At 63.4% G+C, this 22707-nt stretch overlaps 1 protein-coding gene across 5 annotated transcripts; it reads right to left on the bottom strand.

Annotated features, from left to right (window-relative positions):
- Positions 1-1666: 1666 nt before the first annotated feature.
- Positions 1667-22391, bottom strand: FZR1 (fizzy and cell division cycle 20 related 1). 5 transcript variants are annotated; one of them, XM_061190751.1, is made up of 14 exons: positions 22203-22391; positions 8138-8219; positions 6870-6995; positions 6707-6770; positions 6500-6627; positions 5915-5997; positions 5326-5509; positions 4454-4519; positions 3882-3984; positions 3613-3797; positions 3223-3456; positions 2818-2922; positions 2229-2330; positions 1667-1868 (listed from the first exon to the last, which is right to left on the bottom strand). In XM_061190751.1, exons 2-14 carry the CDS (start codon positions 8204-8206, stop codon positions 1827-1829), a joined length of 1491 nt encoding a protein of 496 aa, XP_061046734.1. In that variant the 5' UTR covers positions 8207-8219; positions 22203-22391; the 3' UTR covers positions 1667-1826. The 5 variants fall into 5 exon arrangements, with proteins under 5 accessions (XP_061046734.1, XP_061046732.1, XP_061046733.1 ...); XM_061190749.1 differs by lacking the exon at positions 22203-22391 and adding an exon at positions 8465-8794; XM_061190750.1 differs by lacking the exon at positions 22203-22391 and adding an exon at positions 8465-8788 and having other exon boundaries at positions 2238-2330.
- Positions 22392-22707: the final 316 nt, after the last annotated feature.

The raw sequence follows: 22707 nt of genomic DNA, 5'->3' as shown, positions 1-22707 counted from the left end.
GCCCCCGCAGCCTCTCCCCCAGAGCCAGCCACTCCCCACCGGTTTGTGACATTCAGGCCGCTCTGGGGTCCCGGTGTGTGCAGACTCCAGACGGATCGAGAGACAGGCAGCCCCAGCTGGGCATGACCCACATGGTTTAATGACGGTGACGCTGAATTCCAGAAGGAGCGAGGTTCACCTGCGCCAGGCGCCTGCACCCAGCCCTGCCATGGCGCAGGCTGACGACGCGCGTTTCATCGTTTTGTGCCCGTCTGCGCTCCCAGGCTCGGGGCCTACAAGCAGAGCCAGGGCAGGGTGCGGTAGACACAGGACTGCTCTCTTATTAAAAAAACAACAACAAAACTCAAACAAACAAAAATAAGATCTGGACCCATCGGAATACACACATCTATGTACACTGTCCCTGCTCGTCCCCGCCCGTCCCCAGCAAGCAGCCGGGATGGGCCGGGAGGGGGGGCCCACCCTTCCCCAAGTTCAGGCAGGCTCGGCCGCCTGCCCCTCTGAAGGAGAAGACCTTAAGAGCTGTGACCTCTGTCTCCCCCAGGGGTAGGGGTGGGCCACTGCTCTCCCCCAGCAAGCCTTAACATTTTGGGGACTGATTTACAAACACACAGAAACAAATCCAAAGGAAAGTCACAGATACACAGATACACATGCACACGTGTGGCTGGCTGAGCGGAGCACGAGGCTCTCACAACCGGAGGAGCGGGGGCTCCAGCAGAGCCGGGGTGACCGGTGGGGCTCTGTGGGGCCTTCCCTGGCCACACTGGACCCCCGCCCCGCCCAGGCCTGCTCTGCCCAGGCCACATCCATCAATGTCCTCCGACCTGGGAAGGGGAGAGGGAGGGAGAGGAGGAGAGGCAGGGTGGCTGCTCAGGCCCCTGGCCACACACTGGCCCCACCTCCCTCCTCCCTCTTCTCCAGGTGAGGTGGGCCCAGGGTCGGGGGGAGCTCAGGAAGCTTCTGGGGGAACCCTCAGGTGCCCCCTCCCCCACCTGAAGGCGCAGATGGACAGGACCCACTAGGGTGGCCTGGAGGGGAAGGGGCTGGGGAGGAGGGCTGGGCGCCTACAGGACCTGACCCGCAGGGTCAATTCTGCCCTCAGGTTACCCTGACCGGCCGCCCAGCAAGCTGCAAGAACCACAGTCGGCTGTGACCCGGTGAGCGACAAGGACAGTCGGGGCGAGCCATGATGGCGAACAGGTCCCACATCAGTCTCCCTCAGACAACAAGTCCGCCTCAAGGTGACCTCCTTTGGCGTGTGGCCTGCTCCCAACGCCGTGCCCCTGAAAGAGCCACCGGTCGGCTGCTGGGGCAGGGAGAGCAGAGGTGGCTGCAAAGAAACCTCTCGAGTGGGGACGTCGTTTCGATCCACGGGCCGACCCGAGCCACCATCCTGCCGGGCCCTCCCCCGGCCGACCGGCCTGGTGTCCAGCTGTCTGTCCCGTAGCAGGTGTGGGCAGCAGTGAGCACGAGCTTCCGGGCAGAGCACGAAGCCCCAGCGAGGCGGTGACGGACACGGACGGAAGCAGGCGGCGTCCAGGAGGCGTCCATCCCGCTCCGAGCACAGCCGTCCGAGTCGGGGCCACCCAGGGTGGAGGGATCCGGAGGCCCCACTCCTGCTGGTGCCCGAGCCCGGCCCCGCCCCAAACACCGGCTGACAGGGTTCACAATCAGGCTTTAATAGAACCTTCAGGGTCTCTCCAGGCCCGGCTCCCGCCCCACCCTGGCTGCCTGTCTTCCTCTGGGGCCCGTGTTCGGGGGAGGGGAGGGTCCATGCACGCTGAGAGGTGGCGCTCTGCGACCAGGACGGCACGGCCACGGGTTTACCGGATCCTGGTGAAGAGGTTGAGGACGGACACGGATTCCTGCAGGGCACACAGGAGCGACGCTGAGCCCTTGGTCCGGTGACCTCCCGCAGGGGCCGGCTGCGGGGCTGGGCCGCTGGGCTGGGCGCCAGCCGCTCGAGCACCGGAAGGAAGTTCTGCCTGGAGGGACCCTGAGGCTCCGGGCCTGAGGAGGGGCCTGTGCGGGCACCTTGCGCGGCGAGTGCCCCAGGATGTGCAGGGACACCAGGTGATGCAGGAGGAGGAGAGGGGGTGTGGGGATCCTGGGGAGGGCACAGCTGATGGGGTGACTGGGGCTGGCTGAGCGGCGGGGATGGGGGAGGAGGCCCCAGGACAGGCTGAGGGCACACATGTGGGGGAACATCTGGCGCTGATACCGACCCACTTTACCTTTGTTGAACGGGTTTTGCTAAAGACATTCCAGAACCTCAGGGTTTCATCTCCAGCACCAGTGACTATGGCCTCTCCGTCAGGGGACATGGCCTGCGGGAGAAGAGAGACCCCCGCTGTCCTTGTGGCCTATGGGCAAAGCCGTGAGACGCCACGCCCCGCCACAACAAGGCACTTCCTTGTTGGCCAACGGCTTCCTGCCGCAGCAGGGGTCCCACTCTGTGCAATTGGGCAAAGGATTTGCTGGTTTAAGCACAAAACTTTTTTCTAGAAAAAACCAAAATATTGAAGAGTGAGTGGATTTGGGGAGGGGCTCCTTTCTCCAGACACGTGCAAATGGTTATTTGGTGAAACATCTAGAGATGATCTCAGGGATTGGATGTGGGTTATTCGTGGCATCTTCTATTTTTATGTGGAAACAAATACCTGGAGGTTATAAAGGCGGGCAGAGCTGCCCCTGCTCACATGGCAGGGGCGTTGGTGAAACAGATTCAGAGTGATGATGCTGCACCCTGCCGTTCAGCCCCCGAGCCCAAAGCTGGACCAGATGGAGGAACCGGGCCCGGCTGGGGAGACTCACCAGGTAGAGGACCCGGTAGGAGTGCCCGGTCAGCTTGGCCACCTGTGTCAGGGATGGGTATTTCCAGACGAGGATCTGGTTCTGCGAGTAGCCGTGCGTGCTCACCTAGGGGACAGAGAGAACGCTGTCAGAGCCTGGGGCTCCCCTCCAGTGGCCCCAGGGCGCAGACCCCCCCCCCAGACACACCCACCAAGGCACAAGGACACCAAGGCCCGCCCGCAGGGTGCAGAGACCACAGGTGTCAGCCCTCAGCCCCGCACCCTGGTCGATGACTGGCTCCAGACAGGGAGACACACTGCACATGAGCGCCCTCGGGCCTCTCCTGCGGTCACCGGGCACACGCACCAGGTCAGCTTCTGCCAGACCTGGACGGCCGGGGCCTGGCCTCCTGCGCCCCACACTCACCAGCTCATTGGCGTGCTTGGACCAGGCGAGGTTGCACACCTGGGAGCCGGTGTCGATGCACTGCAGCGGCTGCCCCGTGAGTGTGTTCCAGAAGCGGATGCAGCGGTCGGCTGTGCCGCCGCCGGACGCCAGCAGCCCATGCTGGTGCGGGGACCAGGCGATGGCCTTCACGGCCGCCAGGTGCTCTGTGTACTGCTGCACGGGGCTCAGGCTTGAGTGGTTCCAGACCAGCAGCTGCGGGGACGGGGCCGTGACGCCCGGGCAGCTCGCCCCCCAAGGGAAGGCAGGGCCCATCCTGGCCTCCCTCGGGGTGCACCGCTGTCACCCGTCACCCCTGCTCCACGGCAGGGGGGCCGGCGGGGAGGGAGGGAGGGCAGGGGCTGGGCCTACCTTGTTGTCGTTGCCCCCTGAGGCGAGCAGCTGGTGGTCCGTGGACCACTTGAGCCCACACACCTCCTGCCGGTGGCCCTGCAGCCGCCGCTCTGACTGCAAGGGTGGCGTGCGGATGTCCCTCTGCAGGATCATGCGGTCCCGGCTCCCGGACGAGAGCTGGTCGGCGTTCCAGGCCAGCGCCCCTGCGGCCGGGCAGAGGGTGGGATGACGACGGGACCCGGCCCCTCGGGACCTACCCACCCCTGGGGCCCCGAGCGGCTCCTCACCAACGCGCGCCGTGTGGCCTTCCAGCATGGACAGCTTCTTCCCTGCGGCCGCATCCCAGATCTGCACGAAGCCCTTGTGTGTGCCGACGGCCACCAGGTTCCCCTAGGACGACGACGTGGGCGAGAGTGGGCATCAGGGCCCTGTGTGGGGACCCCTTGCTCGGGCGGCTGGGGAGCTCCCCTCACCTCCCCGCAGCAGAGCCTTGGGCCCACTTCTTTTCAAGGTCTCTAACGCACGCCCCTTCGGACACCCCTCCTAGGAACTTTCTGGGCAGACGGTAGTACAGAGAGCGGGACTGTTAAAGTCCATGCGATGTGCCCCAAGATGCGCGTGCTTCAACGTGCGGAGCAAGCCTGCCCCAGAGTCTCTGTCGCTCCAATCATCTCTACCAGGCTGGGGACAGCTGGGGGCACAGGTGTCACTGCGGCTTGGGCAAGTCACCACAAGGCCAGATTCTGGCTCCTCTGGGTCTCCAAGGCCCCCAACACTGCGGAGGGCCCCTCCAGTGAGGTCCGGTCGACCTCCCTTGGGCCAACCCTGCCCAGCGGGGTGATGGGGCTAGTGTACTGACCCTCTCAGACCAGCCCACGGAGGTCACCGAGTCCCCTTCCACGGAGAGGTCACAGAGCCGGGTCACCTGGTGGAAGGGGGAGCAGTTGGTGCCCACTGCTCCTTCAAGGCCCAGACTGTCCATTCATCCATCCGTTTGTTCACCCATTCATTCATTCATTCACACCTCAGGCCTGGGGGCACTAGCGTCCGTGCTGGGACCCAGTAGAAGGCGGCTGGGGGGCTCGGGAAGCCACAGGCCGGGAGGTGACACACCCAAGCACAGGGATGCTGACTGCACAGAGCCTGGAGGGATGCGGGCATCACGCCCGGGGTGGGGGGTCCCTGCAGCAGGTGTCGGCCACAGGCTGCCGGGTCGGGGGTCGGGTATGTGTGTGTGTGTGAGTGCGGGTGTGCCGGCCTCGCTGTGCTGGCTTCGCTCGCCTTCTCTGAACCCACTTGCATCTGGTTTTGTCCCTCAAACACCCCACCTGCAGGGTCTTTGTGCCCTGCAGACCCTGAGCCCACATGTGTCCAGCAGCCACTCCGAGGCATTTACTGCTGGGTGGGGGACACTGCACTCAGTCGGGCCCGGACACTGCGCCTCTTCTGCTGGCACGGGCGGAGGCTGGAGCTCAGGCCGGGGAGCAAGGACTCCTGACTCTTGGAAGCCAGCCCAGGGCAGGGACGGGCGTGGGCCTCCACTCACCCCTGCTGACCGACCTCAGGAGAGTCTGCACACTGAGGAGACAGGCCTGGGAGGAGGGGGTGGCCAGGAGCTGCCCCAGGCTCTGGAGGCCCCCGGCAACACTCCCACCCTTCACACAGGCCCCGGCCCGGCTCGGCTGCCGCCCCGCAGCCCGCGTGCGTGCGCACAGGCTCAGCGGCACCCACCTGGCTGGTGCAGGCGCTCCACAGGTACACGCAGGTCCCCAGCCCCACGCTGAGCACGTTGAGGGATGACCAGTCCACCAGGTTCAGGTAGAAGTCGTCCTGCAGCTCGGGCGCGTCCAGGACCTTGAAGGGGATCTTAGAGATCTTGCGGGTGGGTTTCCGTGGTGACCGCAGTAACTTCTGACTGCAGAGAGAGACCGAGGCAGAGATTTGGCAACAACTGCACAGAACTGCAGAGACGCCATCTCCTCCCGGTGGCGCTGGGAGGCTGCGTCATTTCCCGCTTGTCCCGACTCTGTCACTGTGTGATCCCAAACCCGTGGGTGACCCCACGGCCACCGACCCCTCCACCACTGGATGTTCAGCCGCCCTGAGCTCCGACAGCCCCGCCTTCCCCTCTGCCCAGCACCTCCTGCAGGACCCCTCCTGGGCTCCCAGCACCTGGTCTGGGCCCGCAGCAAGTCCCCAATGAGGGGGGTCCTCTGGGCCACCCCGTACCCCGTACACAGCTCTAGAACTGATGGCAGCTCCCGGGCCCTGCCCGGCTGCCCCCCAGCCCCACCCCCGGCCAGTGCAGGTCTGGACTCACCTTTTGTTGCTGACGGGGGACAGGGAGTAGGGAGACACGTCATTGCCATCGTCGGGGCTGGAGCGCTTGGCGCTGAGGGAATACTGGGGGCAGGGGACACCCACTGAGTGGATGCTGCGTCCCCGAAGCCCTGGTGGCCTGTGCCTGAGTCCAGGGTGCGCCGAAACTGGGAGGGGCTCTGACTAGAGATGCGCGTCCCAGGCAAACCAAACCTCGCACCCAAGGCGTCCTCCTGCAGGGCTGCTGGCATCAGCCTGTCTCTCCAGCCCCCGTGCAGCCACCAGCCCCTCAGCCCAGTCTCCTGAGGGACCCAAGCCAGGCCTTCTGGCGCTGCCCCGGGGCCCAAACGGGGAGGTGGGCTGCGGGGTGGCTCAGGCTGGGGCCCCGCCCCTCTGCCCTGCAGGCAGCACCGGTCCCAGGTCCCTCCAACCCGCAGGCACGCAGGAGGGCGACAGGCCTGGTGCGAGGCACGGGGTTAAGCGGGCCCCTGTGCCTCTGGTATTCCAGCCCCCTGGTAGGGCTGACATGGGAGGAGACGCCCGCGGAGGCTGAGACCGGAGGCCGGGGGCAGCCAGCGGGGCTCACCGTGAAGAGGCCCTTCCTCTCAGGCGTGGAGGGCTGCAGCCTGCGGTCCTCCGTCTGCGGGTCCTGCACCTTCTCGATGCCGGCACCGAGCAGTTCGTTCTTCAGCAGAGCCGAGTAGGCCAGGCCGTCTGTGGGCACCAAGCTCCGTGAGGCCGGGCTGGGGGGCGGGGCGGAGGGGGCAGGGGGCGGGGGGGCCTGAGTCCCGACCTTTGCCGTTGTCTGAGGTGGCATCCTTGGCTTTCCGGTTTTGGCTGGGAGATTTCTCATTTTCCTGTGGGACAGGGAGGGGAAGGAGGTAGGGCTGAGTGGGAAGGACCCGGCCTGTGCCCCAAGGCTGCGCGGTCAGGGTCCCTCTCCCGAGCCCCCTCACGTTGATCCTGTGGAAATTCACGCTCCAGTTGGCGCCGGCTCTGGAGGGGATGAAGCGGTCCCCGTGCTTGCTGGGGGAGGACACGGGGGAGTTGGCGGGTGTCAGGGTTCGCCGCATCTCTGCAACCTGGAAAGACGGCAGGGCGGGCTGGGTGCCTCAGAGCCCCCAGAGCGCCCCAAGGCCAGCCTCTCCTCCCCGACTGAGGCCCCGCCCACTGTGCCTCCTCGCCCTTGGCCTCTGGCCACCGAACGAGGGTTTGATCTTGGTAGTGACCCACGTGCTGGAACCTGCTAGCGGCACCACGTCTGGGGCTCAGTTCGTCCGTCCGGCTCCGTGGGTGGGAAGAGGCCGGGGAGCGAAAGCCCGACCATGGACACCGCCACGTGCTGAGAGCCGTTTCTCAGCGGTCACCAAAGGACAGGAACGTTGACAGCACAGAATAAAGAGCATCTGTCCCCCGACACTGAGAGCCTGTCGTCCTGCCAGCCCCATTCCCCGCACACAAGGCTATTCCCCCATCAGACCACGACCCAACCCCAGAACCAGGCCGTGGGAATGTCCCAGGAATGTCCCTCTTTCTACAAGGGATCTGCTGTAGGTTGAACTGTGTCCCCCAAAAGGATATGCTGAAGTCCCGAACCCTGATACTTGCGATGTGACCTTAATTAGAAATAGGGGTTTTGCACATATTATCAAGTTGAGACGAGGTCATACTGGAGCAGGGTGGCCCTAAATCTAAGGCCTGGTGTTCTCAGAAGAGACAGAGACACCGGTACACAGAGGGAGGGGGGACGTGAAGATGAGGCAGAGACTGGAGAGTGGGTCTGTAAGCCTAGGACTGCCGGCAACACCAGAAGCTGGAAGAGGCAGGAAGGACCCCGCCCTGGACGGCCCAGCGCGGAGCTGAGAGCACTGAGAACCGGCGGGCGCAGCCTGCAATGTGTCGGGAGCCCAGGACAGAGAAACACAACACGGCGGAGGGGGTGGTGATGCAGGAAAGAGCAAAACAGGTCCCTCCCGTGCCACCATCGCTCCTCTGCCCTGGCTGCCCACGAGGATGAGGGGTCTGTGGCCCCGGCAGTGGAGGGCAGCGCAGGGAGGTGCTGGGGGATCCCACACCTGGCGTGGCCGTGCCGCCGAGGGGGAGGACGTGTTTGTCGCCCGTCGGCACCTCTGTTCTCTGAGGGCCAAAGCCCAGCAGCTGCCTGCCCCCACCCCCGCGCCCCCCAAGTCTCCCCGGCGCTGGCGGGGCAGCCCTGGGCACTCACGCACGGCATCGTATTCTCGTTCTGGATGACGATCTGCCGGAGCAGGCGCCGCTCGTAGTCCTGGTCCATGGCGGCCGTCAGCCTGGGCGGGAAGGGCGGGAAGGGCGCGAGAGGTCAGCGCCGGCGCGCAGCGGTCCCCCCAGCTGCCTGGCGAGCACAGGGCACTCCTCGGGGATGGCCGAGTCCCCTGCCAGGTGGGGGCCCTTCTCTCCCAGGAGCCCAGCGGGACGTGACGGGGACAAACGGGGCTCCTCTCTGGTTGTTCTGCAGGAACCTTCCACGGGGCCCGCACGCCTTTGTCCTGGTTCTGGCCGGTCGCCCACTTACCGCAGGCCCCCCCATCCCACACAGGCACCCATCTCGTCGCCTTCCTGCTTCAGATGCTCTAGGCCGTGAGCCGCCCCCGGGACCTCGTCCTCGCCCCTTAGCTCCTCAGGCCCCGTGAGGGAGGCGGGGCGGCCCGTCAGTCGCCTGCCTGTCCCTTCGCGGGGGTCCGCGGAGCTGACCGGGCGCCAGGCCTGCCGGGGCGGGGGACGGCGGCCTCCAGCGGACACACACCCCCGCCCAGCTCCCACCAGCTCCCCCGATCGCCTGGGGAGGCCTCTGAGGAAGAGGAGCGAGAGTGCCGCAGCGAGGGGATGCCGAGGAGCATTCCAGAGAGGGAAGAGCAGGCCTGAGGCAGGAGGGCTGTGCGCCTTCCAGGACAGGGCGGAGGCCAGCAGACGCCTCAGAGGGCAGGGTACCCTTCGCGGGGGACGGCAGGCCAGAGTCCAGGGATGCCTGAGGCTCCGGGGGGGGGGGCGGCGCCGAGGGGGCCCCCCGAGCCCAGCCTCCCACCCCGTGCCTGCTCTGCCCCCACCCCCGCGGCCTCGCGCCATCACAGTCACCCTACGCTTCCGGCTGCAGCCCGAGGGCTGGACGGGGCAGTGCTGGCTAGTTCCGGTCCCCGAGCCTCCAGGCCGGCGCCGCTCTGACAACAGACCAAGTATCAAGCATTCCAAAAGTGCAGGCTGGCCAGAAATTAAGTTTACGAATACAAATTCCTAGGTGTAGTACCCTGGGGAAGTCCACACTTGCCTTTAAAAAAAAATTATGGTAAAATACACGTAACATAAAATTCACCACCTTCACCATTTTTAGGTGCACAGCTCAGCGGCATTCAGTCCATTCACGTTGTTGGGCAACCATCCCCACCATCCACCTCTAGAACTTCCTCGTCTTCCTAAACCGAAACCCTATCCCCATGAAACATTCCCTCCCCATCCCCTTGCCCCTGTTAGCTCCTCAAGAAATCAAATACACACAGCCACGTGACCCAGCAACTCCACTTTGAGATATACAGCCCGGAGAAAGGAAACAGACCCACACAGAAGCTAATGTTCAAATGCTCTTACCAGTACTATTTACAAAAGCTAAGAAGAGAAACAACCCAAGTGTCACCCACAGTGAACGGATAAACAAGGCATGCTCCATCCCCACCCTGGAATATTCCTCAGCCTTAAAAATAAAGGAGGTTCTGACACCTGCTACGCCATGGATGAACCTTGAGGACATCATGCTCAGTGAAATAAGCCAGACACAAAAGGCCACATACTGTGTGATTCCACTCATGAGAGGTCCCAGAGCTGTCAAGTCCATACAGACAGAAAGTAAACCAGAGAGAACGTTTGCCCTTAAAAAAAAAAAAGACACCTGAGGAAAGTCCAGCGCTCGTGTCTCTCTGTGTGACCAGGAAACTATGAGACACTCAGGCCGATCTGCTGAAGTGCTACTTTCATGCCCCCAGATGGCCTCTCCGAGCTCCTGGGCCTAACCCTGGGCTGAAGCACCGGCATGAGCCCGTCAGGTCCTTGTCCCTCACCGGGATTACGTGATGCACAGGGCTGCCTTGGTGTGGCTTCGGCCCAAAGGCAGATGCTCAGCCGAAGCGGGGCCAGTCGGGTTAGACCCCACGGGACAGTAACGCAGCCACTGGTCACCTCAGCGTGCCTATCTTACGCCGTGTTCCCTCCACGTGGCCCCGTGAACTGCATGCCTGCACCCCCTTGCAAAGATGAGGCTGTCGAAGCTGGGCAAGGGGTCAGGTGGGGGAAGAGACAGGGCTCCTGCTTGGACGCCCACCCGCCCCCGTGCCCACGGCCCTCCCTCCACTCAGCCTGGGGCCCTTCTGAGCCCGTGCTGGCCCAGAGCCACCCATGCCCTGTCATCGACAGACAGCGGGCTTCCTGCTTCAGTGAGAAGCGGGGTTGCAACACCTCCGCCCCCCCCATTTCAGGTAAACCTTTGGGAGCAGGCACCCCCTTGTTGGCCAACGGCTTCCTGCCCCAGCAGGCGTCCCTAGACACATTTTGTCCATTCTGGCCCCAGAACATAGTCTCTGAAATGACAAACGGCTGTCTCCGTCTCTGGCCTTGCCCTCCCCCTCCCCACGCGCCCACCCAGGGCCCCCCGCAAGCCCTCACCACACCCGACGGCTCCTGGGCAGCAGGGCCATAGCGGGACACAAAGGCGCCCATCTGAGCATCTGGCCTGGGGGGAGACACCCATTCAGGGGACCATTTCCCAAGGGCGGACCCGGCCGTCTCGCTGACCACAGTGCCAGGCCAAGTGCAAGCCAGAACCAAGCCCCAGCAGGGCCGGCGTCCACGGCGACTGAGTGGCCCGTGAACGGGCTTCGAGTGGGGCCGGACACCAGGAAGAGCCGTCACGGCCCTGTTCTAGCAGCTCCAGAGTTGGGCCAGTTGGCTGTCCCTGCTCTGCAGACACGGAAATGAGGCTGAGAGAGCCTGGCTAACTTCCTGGCCCGACGTGTGTGGTCAACCACGGCAGCCCTGACCAGGGCCTCGTGTGCCGCCCGCCGGGCAGTGAGCCCTCGGGAGAGCAGGTGCAGGCGCACTCGGCTGTGCGCTCGGCGGCACCACCTCCAGGGCCCCCACTGCTGGGCTACAGCTCGGGGCCGGCGGGGCCCAGGGGAACGAGGGGCCTCATCATCAGCCTTCTAAGCCTCTCGGTCCACATGAGCTCATTTCCGACGGAAACCACGGCCCCTCCGTTCACAGACCAAAGCCACCGTGCCAATGCCCCCAGCGGCTCCCTGCGTGGTCAGACGGCAGGGCCCAGACAACAGCTCGGACGCCGCCCGCACGCCAGAACCTAAGCAGAGCGCAAAGCACCACGGTCATCTCGGACCACATGGAGCGGGAGACTGGTTTCCTGGGATGCGCAAAGAAGCCGCTCCTAAGACGCCACGTGTCCTTGCGCCAGGGGTGCACTGAATCTGAGCCCAGCGAGTACGCCCAGCGTGGCGCGCCCCTCTCCATCTGCCGGCGGCGTCCCAACGGGACACTCTGCAGAAGCCCGTGCAGCTGGCGGACGTCTCACTGCTGACAGATGTGTCTGTTGAGGGTCAGAGAGGTTCCTAGTCCCCAACCTCTGGGTATGTTCCCTTATATGGCAGAACAGGCTTTGCAGATGGGGTTAAGGCCCCTGGGATGGGGATGTCCCGGGGGGCCCAGTGGAGGCGGAGGGTCAGAGGCAGAGAGAGACGGGAGATGCTGCACTGCTGGATACGATAGAGATACGAGGATAGAGGACGGGGCCGCGAGCCAGGGAGGCGGCGCCTCTAGAAGCTAGGAAAGGCGGGAACAGATGCTTCTCTGGAGCCTCTGGAAGGACTAGCACTGCCCAGGCCTGGATTTTAGCCCCGTGAGGCCCGAGCCAGTCTCCTGACTTCCAGGACTGTGTGAATAAATTTCTGCTGTTTTAAGCCAGGGAGTTTGTAGTAATTTGTTACAACAACTGCAGGACACGCACACACTAGGGGCAGGCGGAGGAAGGTAGAGCACCGAGACCACCTTTGCTGATCTTTAGGGGGAGGTGGCTGCCGAGAGGGTGTCCTCAATGTGGGCCCTTAGAGGCCTGCTCTCTGCCCCAGCCCGTGCGGCTCACGCGTCTGTCGGAGAGTCTTCATTCACCCCACCAATCCCATGTTTCCTGAGCACCTCCAGGCCTGGGGCAGGTGCTGGGCTGGAGCAGGCAGCGAGGACACAGTCCCACCGTGCTGAGCTCCCTGCCTAGCGGGGCGGCGAGCCAGAGACAAGTCACCAGGGGAAGAGGAGCCTTGCCGGTGGCAGCGCGCCCCAGCGGCCAGCTGTCTACGGAGGGGCAAGGCGGACGCGAGGTCCAGATTGGGCGGTGGGTGAGTGTGTGGGGCCGTCAGATGCCAGCATCCAGCCCAGGATGGTGACTCCGAGACCCGACCCCTCACAGAGGGACTCGCGGAGGCGCGGGCACGGGTGCAGGGGCTCCGGGACTAACGCCTTCTCAAGCTCTGCCCTTGTAGATGCAGATGACGCGCCCCACCATGGACGCTGCCCTCTTCTCTAAAGTAACAAGCCGGCGCCCTCAGGGGCACCCCCTGCCCCCCGCACACCCAGGCTGTCTCGGTGAGGAGGCAGACAGACGCCAAGGGCCTCAACCAAGATCTCTGGAGGAGAGCGGTAACTCGCAGCATTGGTCGGCCGCAGTCACACCCAAACCACATGATGCTGGCGACAAAACCGGGCTGAGCCCCCACTCCAGCCCATTCTCAGAGCCGAGGGCCTGCGCCTCCGCCAGGCTGCAAGCGGCCTATTCTAGAGAGTGGAGGTGGCATCCGAGAGAGTCCTCGGTCCCAGGACCTCGGGGACGCCCGCCCACCTCCTCTAAGACTGCTGCTTGCCGCACTGCAGAAGACCAGAAGAGCCCGAAGCCCTGAGAGAAAAGGCTGATAAATTCACGTGTGGAGAAATGAAAAGTGTCTGCAAGCAAACACACCACAAACACAGTTTTATAAAAAAAGAACGACACAACAGGGAAAAGTACCTGCCACCCTCAGGACAGACCAAAGCGGCAGAGGATACAAACGGTTCCCGGAAAAAGAGGCTCGGCTGCACGCGCGGCCAGAGGGCTGCGAACCCAGCCCAGAGCCCGCTCCCCCCTATCCCCGCGCAACTCCACGATCAGATGACGCACCCTCGCACCCACGCTTGGCAGGAGCCGGAATTTGGCAACTGCTTTCAGAATCTAAAAACGCACATCCTCTCTGACTTCTAAGAATTTACCCTTAGAAACTCTGGCGCGTGTGGGCAAAACCCTGTGTACGGAGACTTCTCCGCAGGCTGCTTAAGAAAGCAGGGGACGAGAGATGTCTACAGACCAGACGTCTACCTGCAGGGTGTGGCCCGTCTCCTCACAGGAGGCACTGCGGTAAAAGGGGGGCGGGTCTCTGGGACCCAGTAAACGTGACAACATGCTGTGTAGAACAAGCTATTTCTGGAAGGTTTGGGAAGGTCGGCTGGGGAAGAGGAACTAGAGGACGGGGTCAGGAGAGGAAGGAAGCCCTGGTCCCCCTGCCTTGTCACTCTGTGCTTCTTGGATTCTGCATCATGGGAACTCGCCGGCCATTCAAAGAAACGAGCAGCCGGGGAGAGCGGGGACCATGCATGCCCCGGCTCGAGACCAGAAGAGTCTGGGCAGCAGGGGCATGGCTGGTTGTGCAGGGGAACGCTCTGCCACCTTTGCTGTGTGTCTGCAAAGTTTCCTAGTAAAAGGCAGAGAGAGAGTAGTGACTTTTCTGTTGAAAAGAAGTTCTGAGCACAGAGGATCTGCAAGGCGGCTGAGAAAGGTTCCCCCAGGCTGCAGGGGGTTTAGAGCTGTCTCGGGAGACAGAGCGGGGAAGGAAGCGATGAGAGCCTGCTCAGAGGGGCCAGAACCCTGGCCCTAGAGATGCTCTGCCCGGGAGCCGGCACCTGCAGGCTGGTGTCTGCGGTCTGTGAGGTGGGCTGGGGTCCTCAGTCGCTGGCTGCCAATGCCCCCTCTGCAGGGCACTGTCACTGGGAGGCTTGCCCACCCGCCAAGCCAGCCCCTAAGGTGCGTCTCCTCTTTACCCCTCGTGGCCCCCAGAATGAAGACCCAGGCGGCCCACACCTTCTCTCATTGCTTCAGACTGGCCTTCAGTCTCCGAGCCTCAGCCTAGTCCTCTGGGAAATGGGCATGATCCTGGTCACCTGAAGGGACAGGATGAGGTCCCTACAAGGCTAGGAGTAGGGCCTGCACGTGTCACAGACCGCCTGACCCCTCAGGGCTGCCCTCCTGTGCGCTCCCCATGTTCAACCCCGGCCCCGGTCCTCTCCGAGAGTGAGGTTGACTCATGCTGGATGAAGAGGTCCCAGTGACAGAGCAGGGCCCTTGCTTTCAAGCCGGCTGCTCAACAGCTGGCTGCCCCTCCTGAGGAGGCCTCCCCTGCGGCTCCTCGATACCCCTGACCTTGCTCGGCCCTACAGCATGCCAGGGTTCCAGGCACCAGGTACTCAGCAGGATGGTTCACTGTCAGTACAACCCAGGGGTCCTCACCAGGGTGGTTCTGCCCCCAGGGGACACTGGGCCAGGTCTGGGGATGTCTGTGGTTTTCATGACTGTGGGTGCCCGGGATGCTGCTCTACATCCCAGAGCCTGGGATGCGCCCCACCCCCGCCCCCCAGAGAATGACCCGACCCCGTGTCCACAGTGCTGGGGGGAGGGCCCTGTAGGGCCAGGCCAGGGAGGCTCCCTGGTGAGTGAGATGATGGGGCATGGGCTGGCCCTGGGGTTAGCAAGGACCAAGGGGCCTGAAGATAAGCCAGTGTCCCAGCCCTGTGAGCCCTCCTTCCAGCTGGAGCCGGAGGCGGCTGGGGTCCCACGTGAGGAACAATACCAAGAGCAAGCTTTCACCTCAAGTCACTAACAGCCCCCAGGTGCGGGCAGGAACCGGCCCTCCCTCCCCCAGCCCACAGAGGAGGAAAGGAGGTCAGACAGGGGCATGTGGGGCAGGACCCATGACAGTGCAGCCCCTCTGACTGTCACCATCAAGGCCTCCCCGGGGGGTGTGCGGTGCGGAGGGCAGCACGAGGGCAGCATCCTGGGCACACCGTCCACGAGTTCACGCCAGGCCTGGAGGGGCCCAGCCAGCACTGCTTCCAGAAGTGCTCAAACTGCAAGTCCCTCAAGGCCTTGCTTATCTTTAAAACCGGTCCTGCTGTTTTCCTGCTGTGAGCCTTGGAGGCCAAGGAGATACCGTGTGACGTGGTTCATGACTCCGTGCTCGAGGCTGAGCACGGTCTGCGTGTGGCATGTGGCCGCCTGCCTCCCTGCCTGCCTGCCCGTGGCACCGCTGACATCTGGGCCGTCCTGGGCACTGCGGGGTGTGGAGCAGCCTCCCTGGCCCCCACCTGCTCAATGTCAGGGGAGACTCCCTCCGAGTTGTGTGGATCACAGATGTCCCCATACGTAGCCCAGTGTCCCCTTGGGGGGGGCGGGGTGCAGGATCACCCCGAGTGAGGGTAACTCTGGCCTCTGGGGGGGCTGGTCACACCAGCTCCCCACACGGGGCACAGGGAAGGGAGGGGAAGAAAGCATGCCAGCAGGAGCCTGGGGACACCGCCCTGCCAGGTCCAATGTGGGCACTGCGTCCCCGGCGAACGGGGCACTGCCCTGGCCCTGTGGGGAGGCCATCAGAACACAGGTGAGGACAGTGAGAGCGGTGACACGAAGGCCACCTGTGCCTCTCCAGCAGCCAGCACAGCTCCAGGCAGTCCAGGCGCTTGACTCAACTTGGTTCCCAGGTGCCATCCTATTTCCATTCCACAAAAGCGGGGCTCGGGCGGCTGGGCGGCGGTCCAGCTCCATCCCGCCCGCCCCCACCTGCCCACAGCTGCTCGGGCTCCGCAGTGAGAGGCTCCCCAGGCCAGCACCAGCAGGCCAGCCGTCTAAAGCTCCAAGGCCCACTCAGGACTGGTCATCACGGCCACGTGTGCATCGTCGCCGCCCTGCTCCAGCAGGAGCCATCCAATTAGGGATCATGGTGACAAACGGCTGGGGCTCCCTGAAAACCGTCATCTCGGGGCACAGACTTTCAACGGGCCCAACACCTCGGGGAAGCGCCCTCCTTCCCGGAAGCGTGCAGGCGGAAGAACCTGGAGACCGGGGCTGGCTCTGGTGCCCGTCCCCGGCTTCCTGACTACCAGCCCCCGAGAAAGGCGGGGGGCTGGTCGCCTTCTTCCAGCCGGTCTCTGAGGGGTTGGGGGAGAAGTCCCACAGGAGAGACCCAACCAGAAAATGGGGGTCGTCTACTCTTCCGCTCCAGTCAGTCTGGCTCTGCCTCTTCTTCCTGGGCCCAGGCAGGCAGGCCGGCCCCGCGGCCCCCTCCCCGCACGATCGTCAACCAGTCCCAGCAGGGTGGACGAGAAAGGGCGGGCTGCAGACAGGGACAGACCTGCTCTGAGTCCTGGCTTCACCCCTCCCTGGCTGCATGGCTCTGGGCAAGCAACTTCCCCTCTCTGAACCTCAGTCTCTTCAGCTCAAAGATGGGGGTAATGGGATAACACCGCACGTGTTGCGGTGACCTGGGCGCAGCTTCCGTGAAGCAGCAGGTAGAGGGCCTGACCCAAAGGAGACGCTAGGAAATGGGGGCTGGTCCCACGGGCTCAGTGACAGGCGCACAGCAGACCCCAGACGCCCCTGCTTCCTGCTCCACCGCGCGGTGATGTGGGCTGTGCGGCACGGGAGGTATCCTGGTGGCCACAGCTGTGGGCCAGGTGACCAGGCAGGGCCCCATCTTCTCCCACACTGCCCCCGAAGGTGAAAAGGACTGGTCTCCCCTTGGAGGAGGGAGGACCGTCCTGAGGACGTGGGAGGAGCAGGGTTGTGGGCTGTGGTTGTACAAGGCTAGGACCTGGGCTCCTGTGAAGGGAGTGGTCTCTCCCTGCAGCGGGAACACAACGATCTAGCGGCCCCTTATGTCTAAGGACAGCAAAGGACAAGGCTGGGAACGGCCAGAGTCAGAAAGGACTGTGCCCGGCACTGGACGGGGGACAGCGCACCTTCCCGAGTGGCCGAAGGGAATCACTAGGAGAGGGAGGCCTGGTGGCGGCGCCCTGAGGAGCATCTTCCTTTCGTTCGTTTGCTCATTCATTCATCTGAGGCTACTGCCCTTCTGTGTGCAGGCAGGTGCAGGAGCTGCAAAGCAGGGAGCCAGAGTTACGGCCCACCCCCGGGCTCACAGCCTCAAGGAGAGGAGAATCCCGTCAACACCTCTTTTCTCCGTGACAACACCCCCAAGAGCACACTGCTGGCAGCAGGGCACCTCCACCCCATGTGAGATTGCTGCTCGAAACCTCAGAAATGATGCCTGAAGCGCAGTTTCTCATCCCCCCACCTCTCAGCACACGAAGCACCCACTCCCGTCTGACTTGGTGAAACGTTCAGACCGTAAGGGCGTCTGGGTCTGCAGCAACCCAGAGGATGCAAACCCCACGCAAAGGAAGAACAACTTGGGGGCCACAAAACTGTGATTTATGTCGGAGGCCTGACTCTCAAGGCTGGATGTCCCATCAGGACCCCAGAGCCCTTACACATCTCTGCGTCCGCTTGCACACCTGCAGGGACAGGGATCTCACCCCCTCACAAGCAGCCTTGAGCAACAGAAAGTGCTTCCTCAATCTGTCTCACCGCGGTTCCCACCCATGGGTCCTGGGGGGCGGTGGCAGAAGGAAAAGCCTAGTGTGTTTAGGGCAGCCCTGGCACTGCTGACACTCAGGCGGGGTCCTGCTCTGCGGCGGGCCGTCCTGGGCACCGTGGGGGGTTGAGCAGCTTCCCTGGCCCCGCCCCCTGGATGTCCCACCCCCAGGTTTGACAACCGCCTAAACCAGTGGAGACCCTCTGGTTTAGGGAACTCCTTAGGGAGAATAGTTGCTTCCCCCGCTCCCCCGGCTTGAAAGACTAGCACTGACCTCTCAGTTGCTCAGCCCTTCTGTAAGTGCAGACAGACAGACAGACAGACATGCCCCAACCCCCATCTTTCCCTCCCCCCACCATCCTTCCAGCCCTCCACCCAGCGGCCCCTCCTCACTGTGGGACCCAGTGCAAATACAGCCTGACCCCCTTCCTGCGGTGACTGTCATGCCTGGCAGGGATGAGACCCTCCCTGATGGTCACAATGCAATGGTTCCTGGGCCCATTCTGATCTGGGGAAGGGCATGGGGGGTCTGGAAAGAATGGTTTGGGGAGGCTGGGGTGTAAGGAGCACACTGGGGGCAGGAAGAGGGAAAGGTGACAAGGCCAGAATGGCAGTCTCCTGGGCTGTGCCCTAGGGCGGCTGGTGGCAGGGAGGTGGGGAAGGGACAGGTGGAGGGGCTTGATGAGATGCGCATTTGCAGGCTGGCGGTGGTGCACTGGGCAGAGCGGCAGGGAGCAGGGAGACGGGGCCTGCTTGCCCAGGTGAGAACGCAGATGGTCCTGAAAAGATGGGGGGGACGGAAAGGAGGGGCCCAGGTGAGGCTGGGGGAAGTAGGGGAGGGGGGACGGGCAGGTCTGTGGAAAGAGCAACCTTTTCTGGACGCACCGCAGGACACCCAGGAGAGGATCGACTGGCTGCTGGCCGCGTGGGCCTGCAGTCAGGAGCCAGCTTTGGGCATCAGCAGCAAATGAGGACCGGAAGCTAAGGGCGAGGGGCAGGCCACCAAGGAGTGCGTGCAGAGGCATCTGAGTCCCGATTAAACAGGAGGCCGCCCCACAAGAAACCGTGCCCGGCTACTCCTAGTAGCTCTGTTCGCAAGACGCAGAAGGTGCCAACGGCCCAAGGGCCCCCCAACTGGTGGACAGACACAATATGGCCCACCCATACGACGGAATACTATCCAGCCACAAAAAAGGAAGGACACGCTGCAACGTGAACAAACCTTAAAGATGTGATGCTCAGTGAGAAAAACCAAATATGAAAGGCCACATACTGTGTGATTCCATTTATATGAAACGCCCAGAACAGGCAAAGCCAGACAGAGTGGTTAGTGGTTGCCAGGGGCTGGGAAGGGGATGGGGAGTGACTGCTGATGGAGACGCTCTAAACTAGATGGTGGTGATGGCTGCACAACCTTGTAAATACACTGAAAACCACCCAACTGTACAATTTAAATGAGTGAATTGTGGAATACAACAATTATATCTGAGGAAAGCTGTTACCAACAAAAATAAATAAGATGACAAAAGGAGGGCGAGTGAAGGACGAAGGGGGAGGCACAGGAAGTCAGGCGAGTGGGTTCCACGTTCTACTTTTTTTTACGACTCGCAGTAGTCAGATGACTAAAAGAAGCAAGGCCGGGAGGGTGCACAGCATGTTCTCTCCTTCCATTCACACCTGAGGACATTGAGGCAGGAGAGAGTAGTCACTTGCCAAGAACATAGGACATGGCGGTCAGGCGACCAACATCCCGTCGAGACTGTCAGTGCCACATTCGGGGGGCTCCGGTTGCGCGCCTGTCCCCTGACTTAAACACTCCCTGCCTGCACCGGGCAGGCTCCGAAGCGGCCAAAGCCTGGGGGAGGCCAGTGGGGGGTGGGCAGGGCCGTGATCAGTGGAGCCGACGAGCAAGAAGCCACTGGGGCCTGTGAGGGAGAAGTCAGACCACAGGGAGCTCTTGGGGCGGAAGAGGGGGAGCCAAATACTCCCTTCCCGGCTCTGCAGGCCACCGGCTCCCGGTGCCAACCCCCAGGACCGGCCAGGACCTCCGCACCCACTCAAGCCAGCATTCTACAGCCCCAGCCGCACCGGGCCCTGTGCAGGATCTGGGGATGGAGTCCCTGTACTCACAGGCCTCCTGGTCAGGACTCTAGTCCAGGGTCTCTCCCCCTCGGCACTGTGGACATTCAGGGCCAGGTCATCCTCTGTGGGGGACCGTCCTGGGCGCTGCGGGGTGTGGAGCAGCACCCCTGGCCCCCACCCCCTCGATGTCAGGAGCAGCCCAGTCATGACAACCACAGATGTCCCCAGACATCACCAGTGTCCCCAGTTGAGAGCCTCTGCTCTAGAAGAGAAGGATTACAAGAGTGCTGCAAGTTGGCTGCTTTCTTAAAGACAAAGTCCCTTGATGCTAGCCAGAAATCCCCAGGATCGACCCTCCAGACTGAATGACTTTGGATCCTCATCCGTCTCAGTAACACTGAGCGAAAGGTCCCACAACCAACCCCACTCTGGGCCTCCCCAAACTCAGAAGTCCTGGGTATACAAAACCTGCCCCAGTCAGAGGCCCCCAAAACTACGAATGGCAGAAGACAGAGGACCTGGTGTGAAAATCGATGCAGACCCGCTTCTGAAGACTCATCAGGCTCCGAGGTCCTCCTTGCCCAGCCCCAGACAGATAGCAACAGCCAAGGCACAGATTCTGAGATCGTCCTGGGAAATGGTCACGGTGGCACGCTGGCCAGCACAGTCACGTGAGACGCGGCCCCCAGCCACAGCAAAGCAACTGTCCTTTGAACCAAGAGCTGTCCAAGGACCAGAGCCCCGGCGTTTGGAGGGGGAGTAGCCTGCATCCTTAACACAACTCTCTTGGAGCAATCCAACCTCACTCGCTATGCAAAGCACTGCTGGGCGGCCAGCACACCTGCTTCCACTCTCAGGTTCAGAAGAAAAGCCGGCTCAGCGTGGCCGAAACAGAAGGGGCCCTCGACATCAACAGTCACGACGGCCCACGAGACACTCTGCCCATAAATGGGCCACGGGGAACAACGTGTACCCACTCTGAGGACTGCACACTGCCTCCTCCCACCCAGGATCTCATCAGCTTCCAAGAGTGCAAATCCCGTCCCCACCTCCAGGAGAGACCAACCAACCTTCTTTATTTCAAAGGCATTCCCACCTAGCCCCGATCTGGAAGGTGGATCTGGCAGGCGCCGGCTGCATGAGGTCTGGGTGGACGGTTTTTCTTTAGGTAAACTGTCCTTGTTCCAAGTATGCTAAGAAGTGGCGGGGACCGGGGTGCGGGGGGCGAGGAGAGTGGGCTGCAGCCTCACCAGCTAGAGGCATGAGGTCATCGCTTAGCGGACTGGGGGTGGGGGGATCTAGTTCCCAGTCTGAGAGGCACCTTGAACCAAGGGATGACTTGAGGGGAAAGAGAACAGGGAAAAACCAAACGGGTTTAGGCTGGACAGCTGCACAACAGTGGGACTCAGGCTTTGAATTGGGGGCAGGTCTGGACAGTGCAGGACCAATGGGAGGTGGGGGTCAGTTTTTAGCAGGGGAAAACGGCTGTAATGGCGTGACTGTGCCACACTTGCGGGATCCGGGGTGGCCGGGCTGGTGCTTGTTGGAAGACCCAGAATGGTCCCGGATTGGAGGGCAGTTGGGCACCACCAGGCGGTGTCACATTTTGGGGAGGTCAGTGGCGAGATGGGAGCGCTGGATTCTGGGTGGGTCATGCCCAGAATGGGTCAAGCCGTAAGGGTGCGGGGAGCAGAAACCAGACGGGCTGGGAGCCAGTGGGGCACTTATGTATTCAAAACTCGTCGCCTAACTGCTTCCGTGTGCCAGGAGCAGAGAGGGGCGCGGTGAGCACAATGGGGGAGCCCATTCGGGCAGGGTCTCCGCACCTCAGCCTGGCTGCTCCAGGGTCCACGAGCCTCAGATTGTATTTTATCCGGGCGGGGGGCGGGGGCTGGTCCGAGCCTGGGGGAGTTGTGACAGCTCGGGGCGGGGTTGGGGGGGGTAGTTTCAATTTGGGCAGGCCCCAGCTGGATGGTGTGAACTTGGGAGACCCGGGGTTGACAGGCCAATGATGAAGAGCACAAATTAGGGCGTGGGCCTGCCGTTCTGGGGGACGGAGTGGGGAGTCCCCCGGTTTGGGGCGGGGAGCGGTCAGAACTCAACCTGCTAATTACAAAAGGATAGGGACGCTGACCGCGCGGGGAGGTGGCGGGCCGCAGGTGTCTCAGCTTGCGGAGGTCACGCAGGACCTGCTCTAGGCGGAGGCTCGGACGTGGGGGTTAGGACGGGAGATGGGATGCTGAGGTCACCCGGGCCTAGCTCGGCTTGCGGGGCGGCGCGCCGGCGTCCGGCCGGCTCCCGAGGGGTGGGGGGGCCTGAGCTTGGGGGCGGCGGGTCGGGCCGCCGGCTCGGTTTCGGGGGCCGGGCAGGCCCACGCCGCTGCCAGGCCCGCCCGACTCGGGGGTCGCGCTCGGGTCCAGGGGGCGGGTCCCCAGACCTCGGCCGCCTCACCTGGCTCGCTCCCGTCGCCCGCTGGTTCCGCCGGCCCCGCCTCTCCCGGCGCCACGCCGCGCCCGCCTCCGCTGAGCGCAGCTACGCCGCGTCCGGCCGCGGCAGCCGCTGACGGAATCCGGGGCTCCCCGCTCCTTAATATGGCGTCGGTCGCGGCTCCGCGCCCTCCGGCGCCCTCCTCCGGGCGCGCTCCCGCGGCCGGCCCCGCCCCCGCGCTGCGTGCCGCCGCCCCGCCCCCGCGCGCCGGGGCCTCGGGTCCGCGTCCCGCCCCGCCCACCCCGCGCGGCTGTGCCGGCTCGCCGCGGGCATCTCGGGAGGACGTGACGTAGCCCGCGATTCGAATCAATACAGTAAGCGTGGCGCCACGGGTTGCCCAGGGCAACCGCGCGGGAACAGGATCCGCGGCCCGCGAAAGCGGCTACGTGGGAATCCGGGGGAGTGGCTCCTCTCAGTTTAGAGCGTTGATTCTTAGCAGAGGACAGTCGCAGAAACAGGTACCCCTGGG

This window comes from Eubalaena glacialis, chromosome 4 (genome assembly GCF_028564815.1).
Source record: "Eubalaena glacialis isolate mEubGla1 chromosome 4, mEubGla1.1.hap2.+ XY, whole genome shotgun sequence".
In the NCBI taxonomy this organism is placed as follows: Eukaryota; Metazoa; Chordata; class Mammalia; order Artiodactyla; family Balaenidae; genus Eubalaena; species Eubalaena glacialis.
Note: the sequence above shows the minus strand (reverse complement) of the source record. Positions and strands in the feature narration are given on the sequence as shown.

Excerpts from the sequence above, each read along its gene's own strand:
- FZR1 (XM_061190749.1), bottom strand. The coding sequence starts at position 8,496 with ATGGGTGCCTGTGTGGGATGGGGGGGCCTGCG. Across the intron at positions 2,923-3,222 it reads CCAAGCACGCCAATGAGCTG|GTGAGCACGCACGGCTACTC; the intron begins GTGAGTGTGGGG and ends TCTGTCCCCTAG. Across the intron at positions 2,331-2,817 it reads CCTACCGGGTCCTCTACCTG|GCCATGTCCCCTGACGGAGA; the intron begins GTGAGTCTCCCC and ends CTTCTCCCGCAG.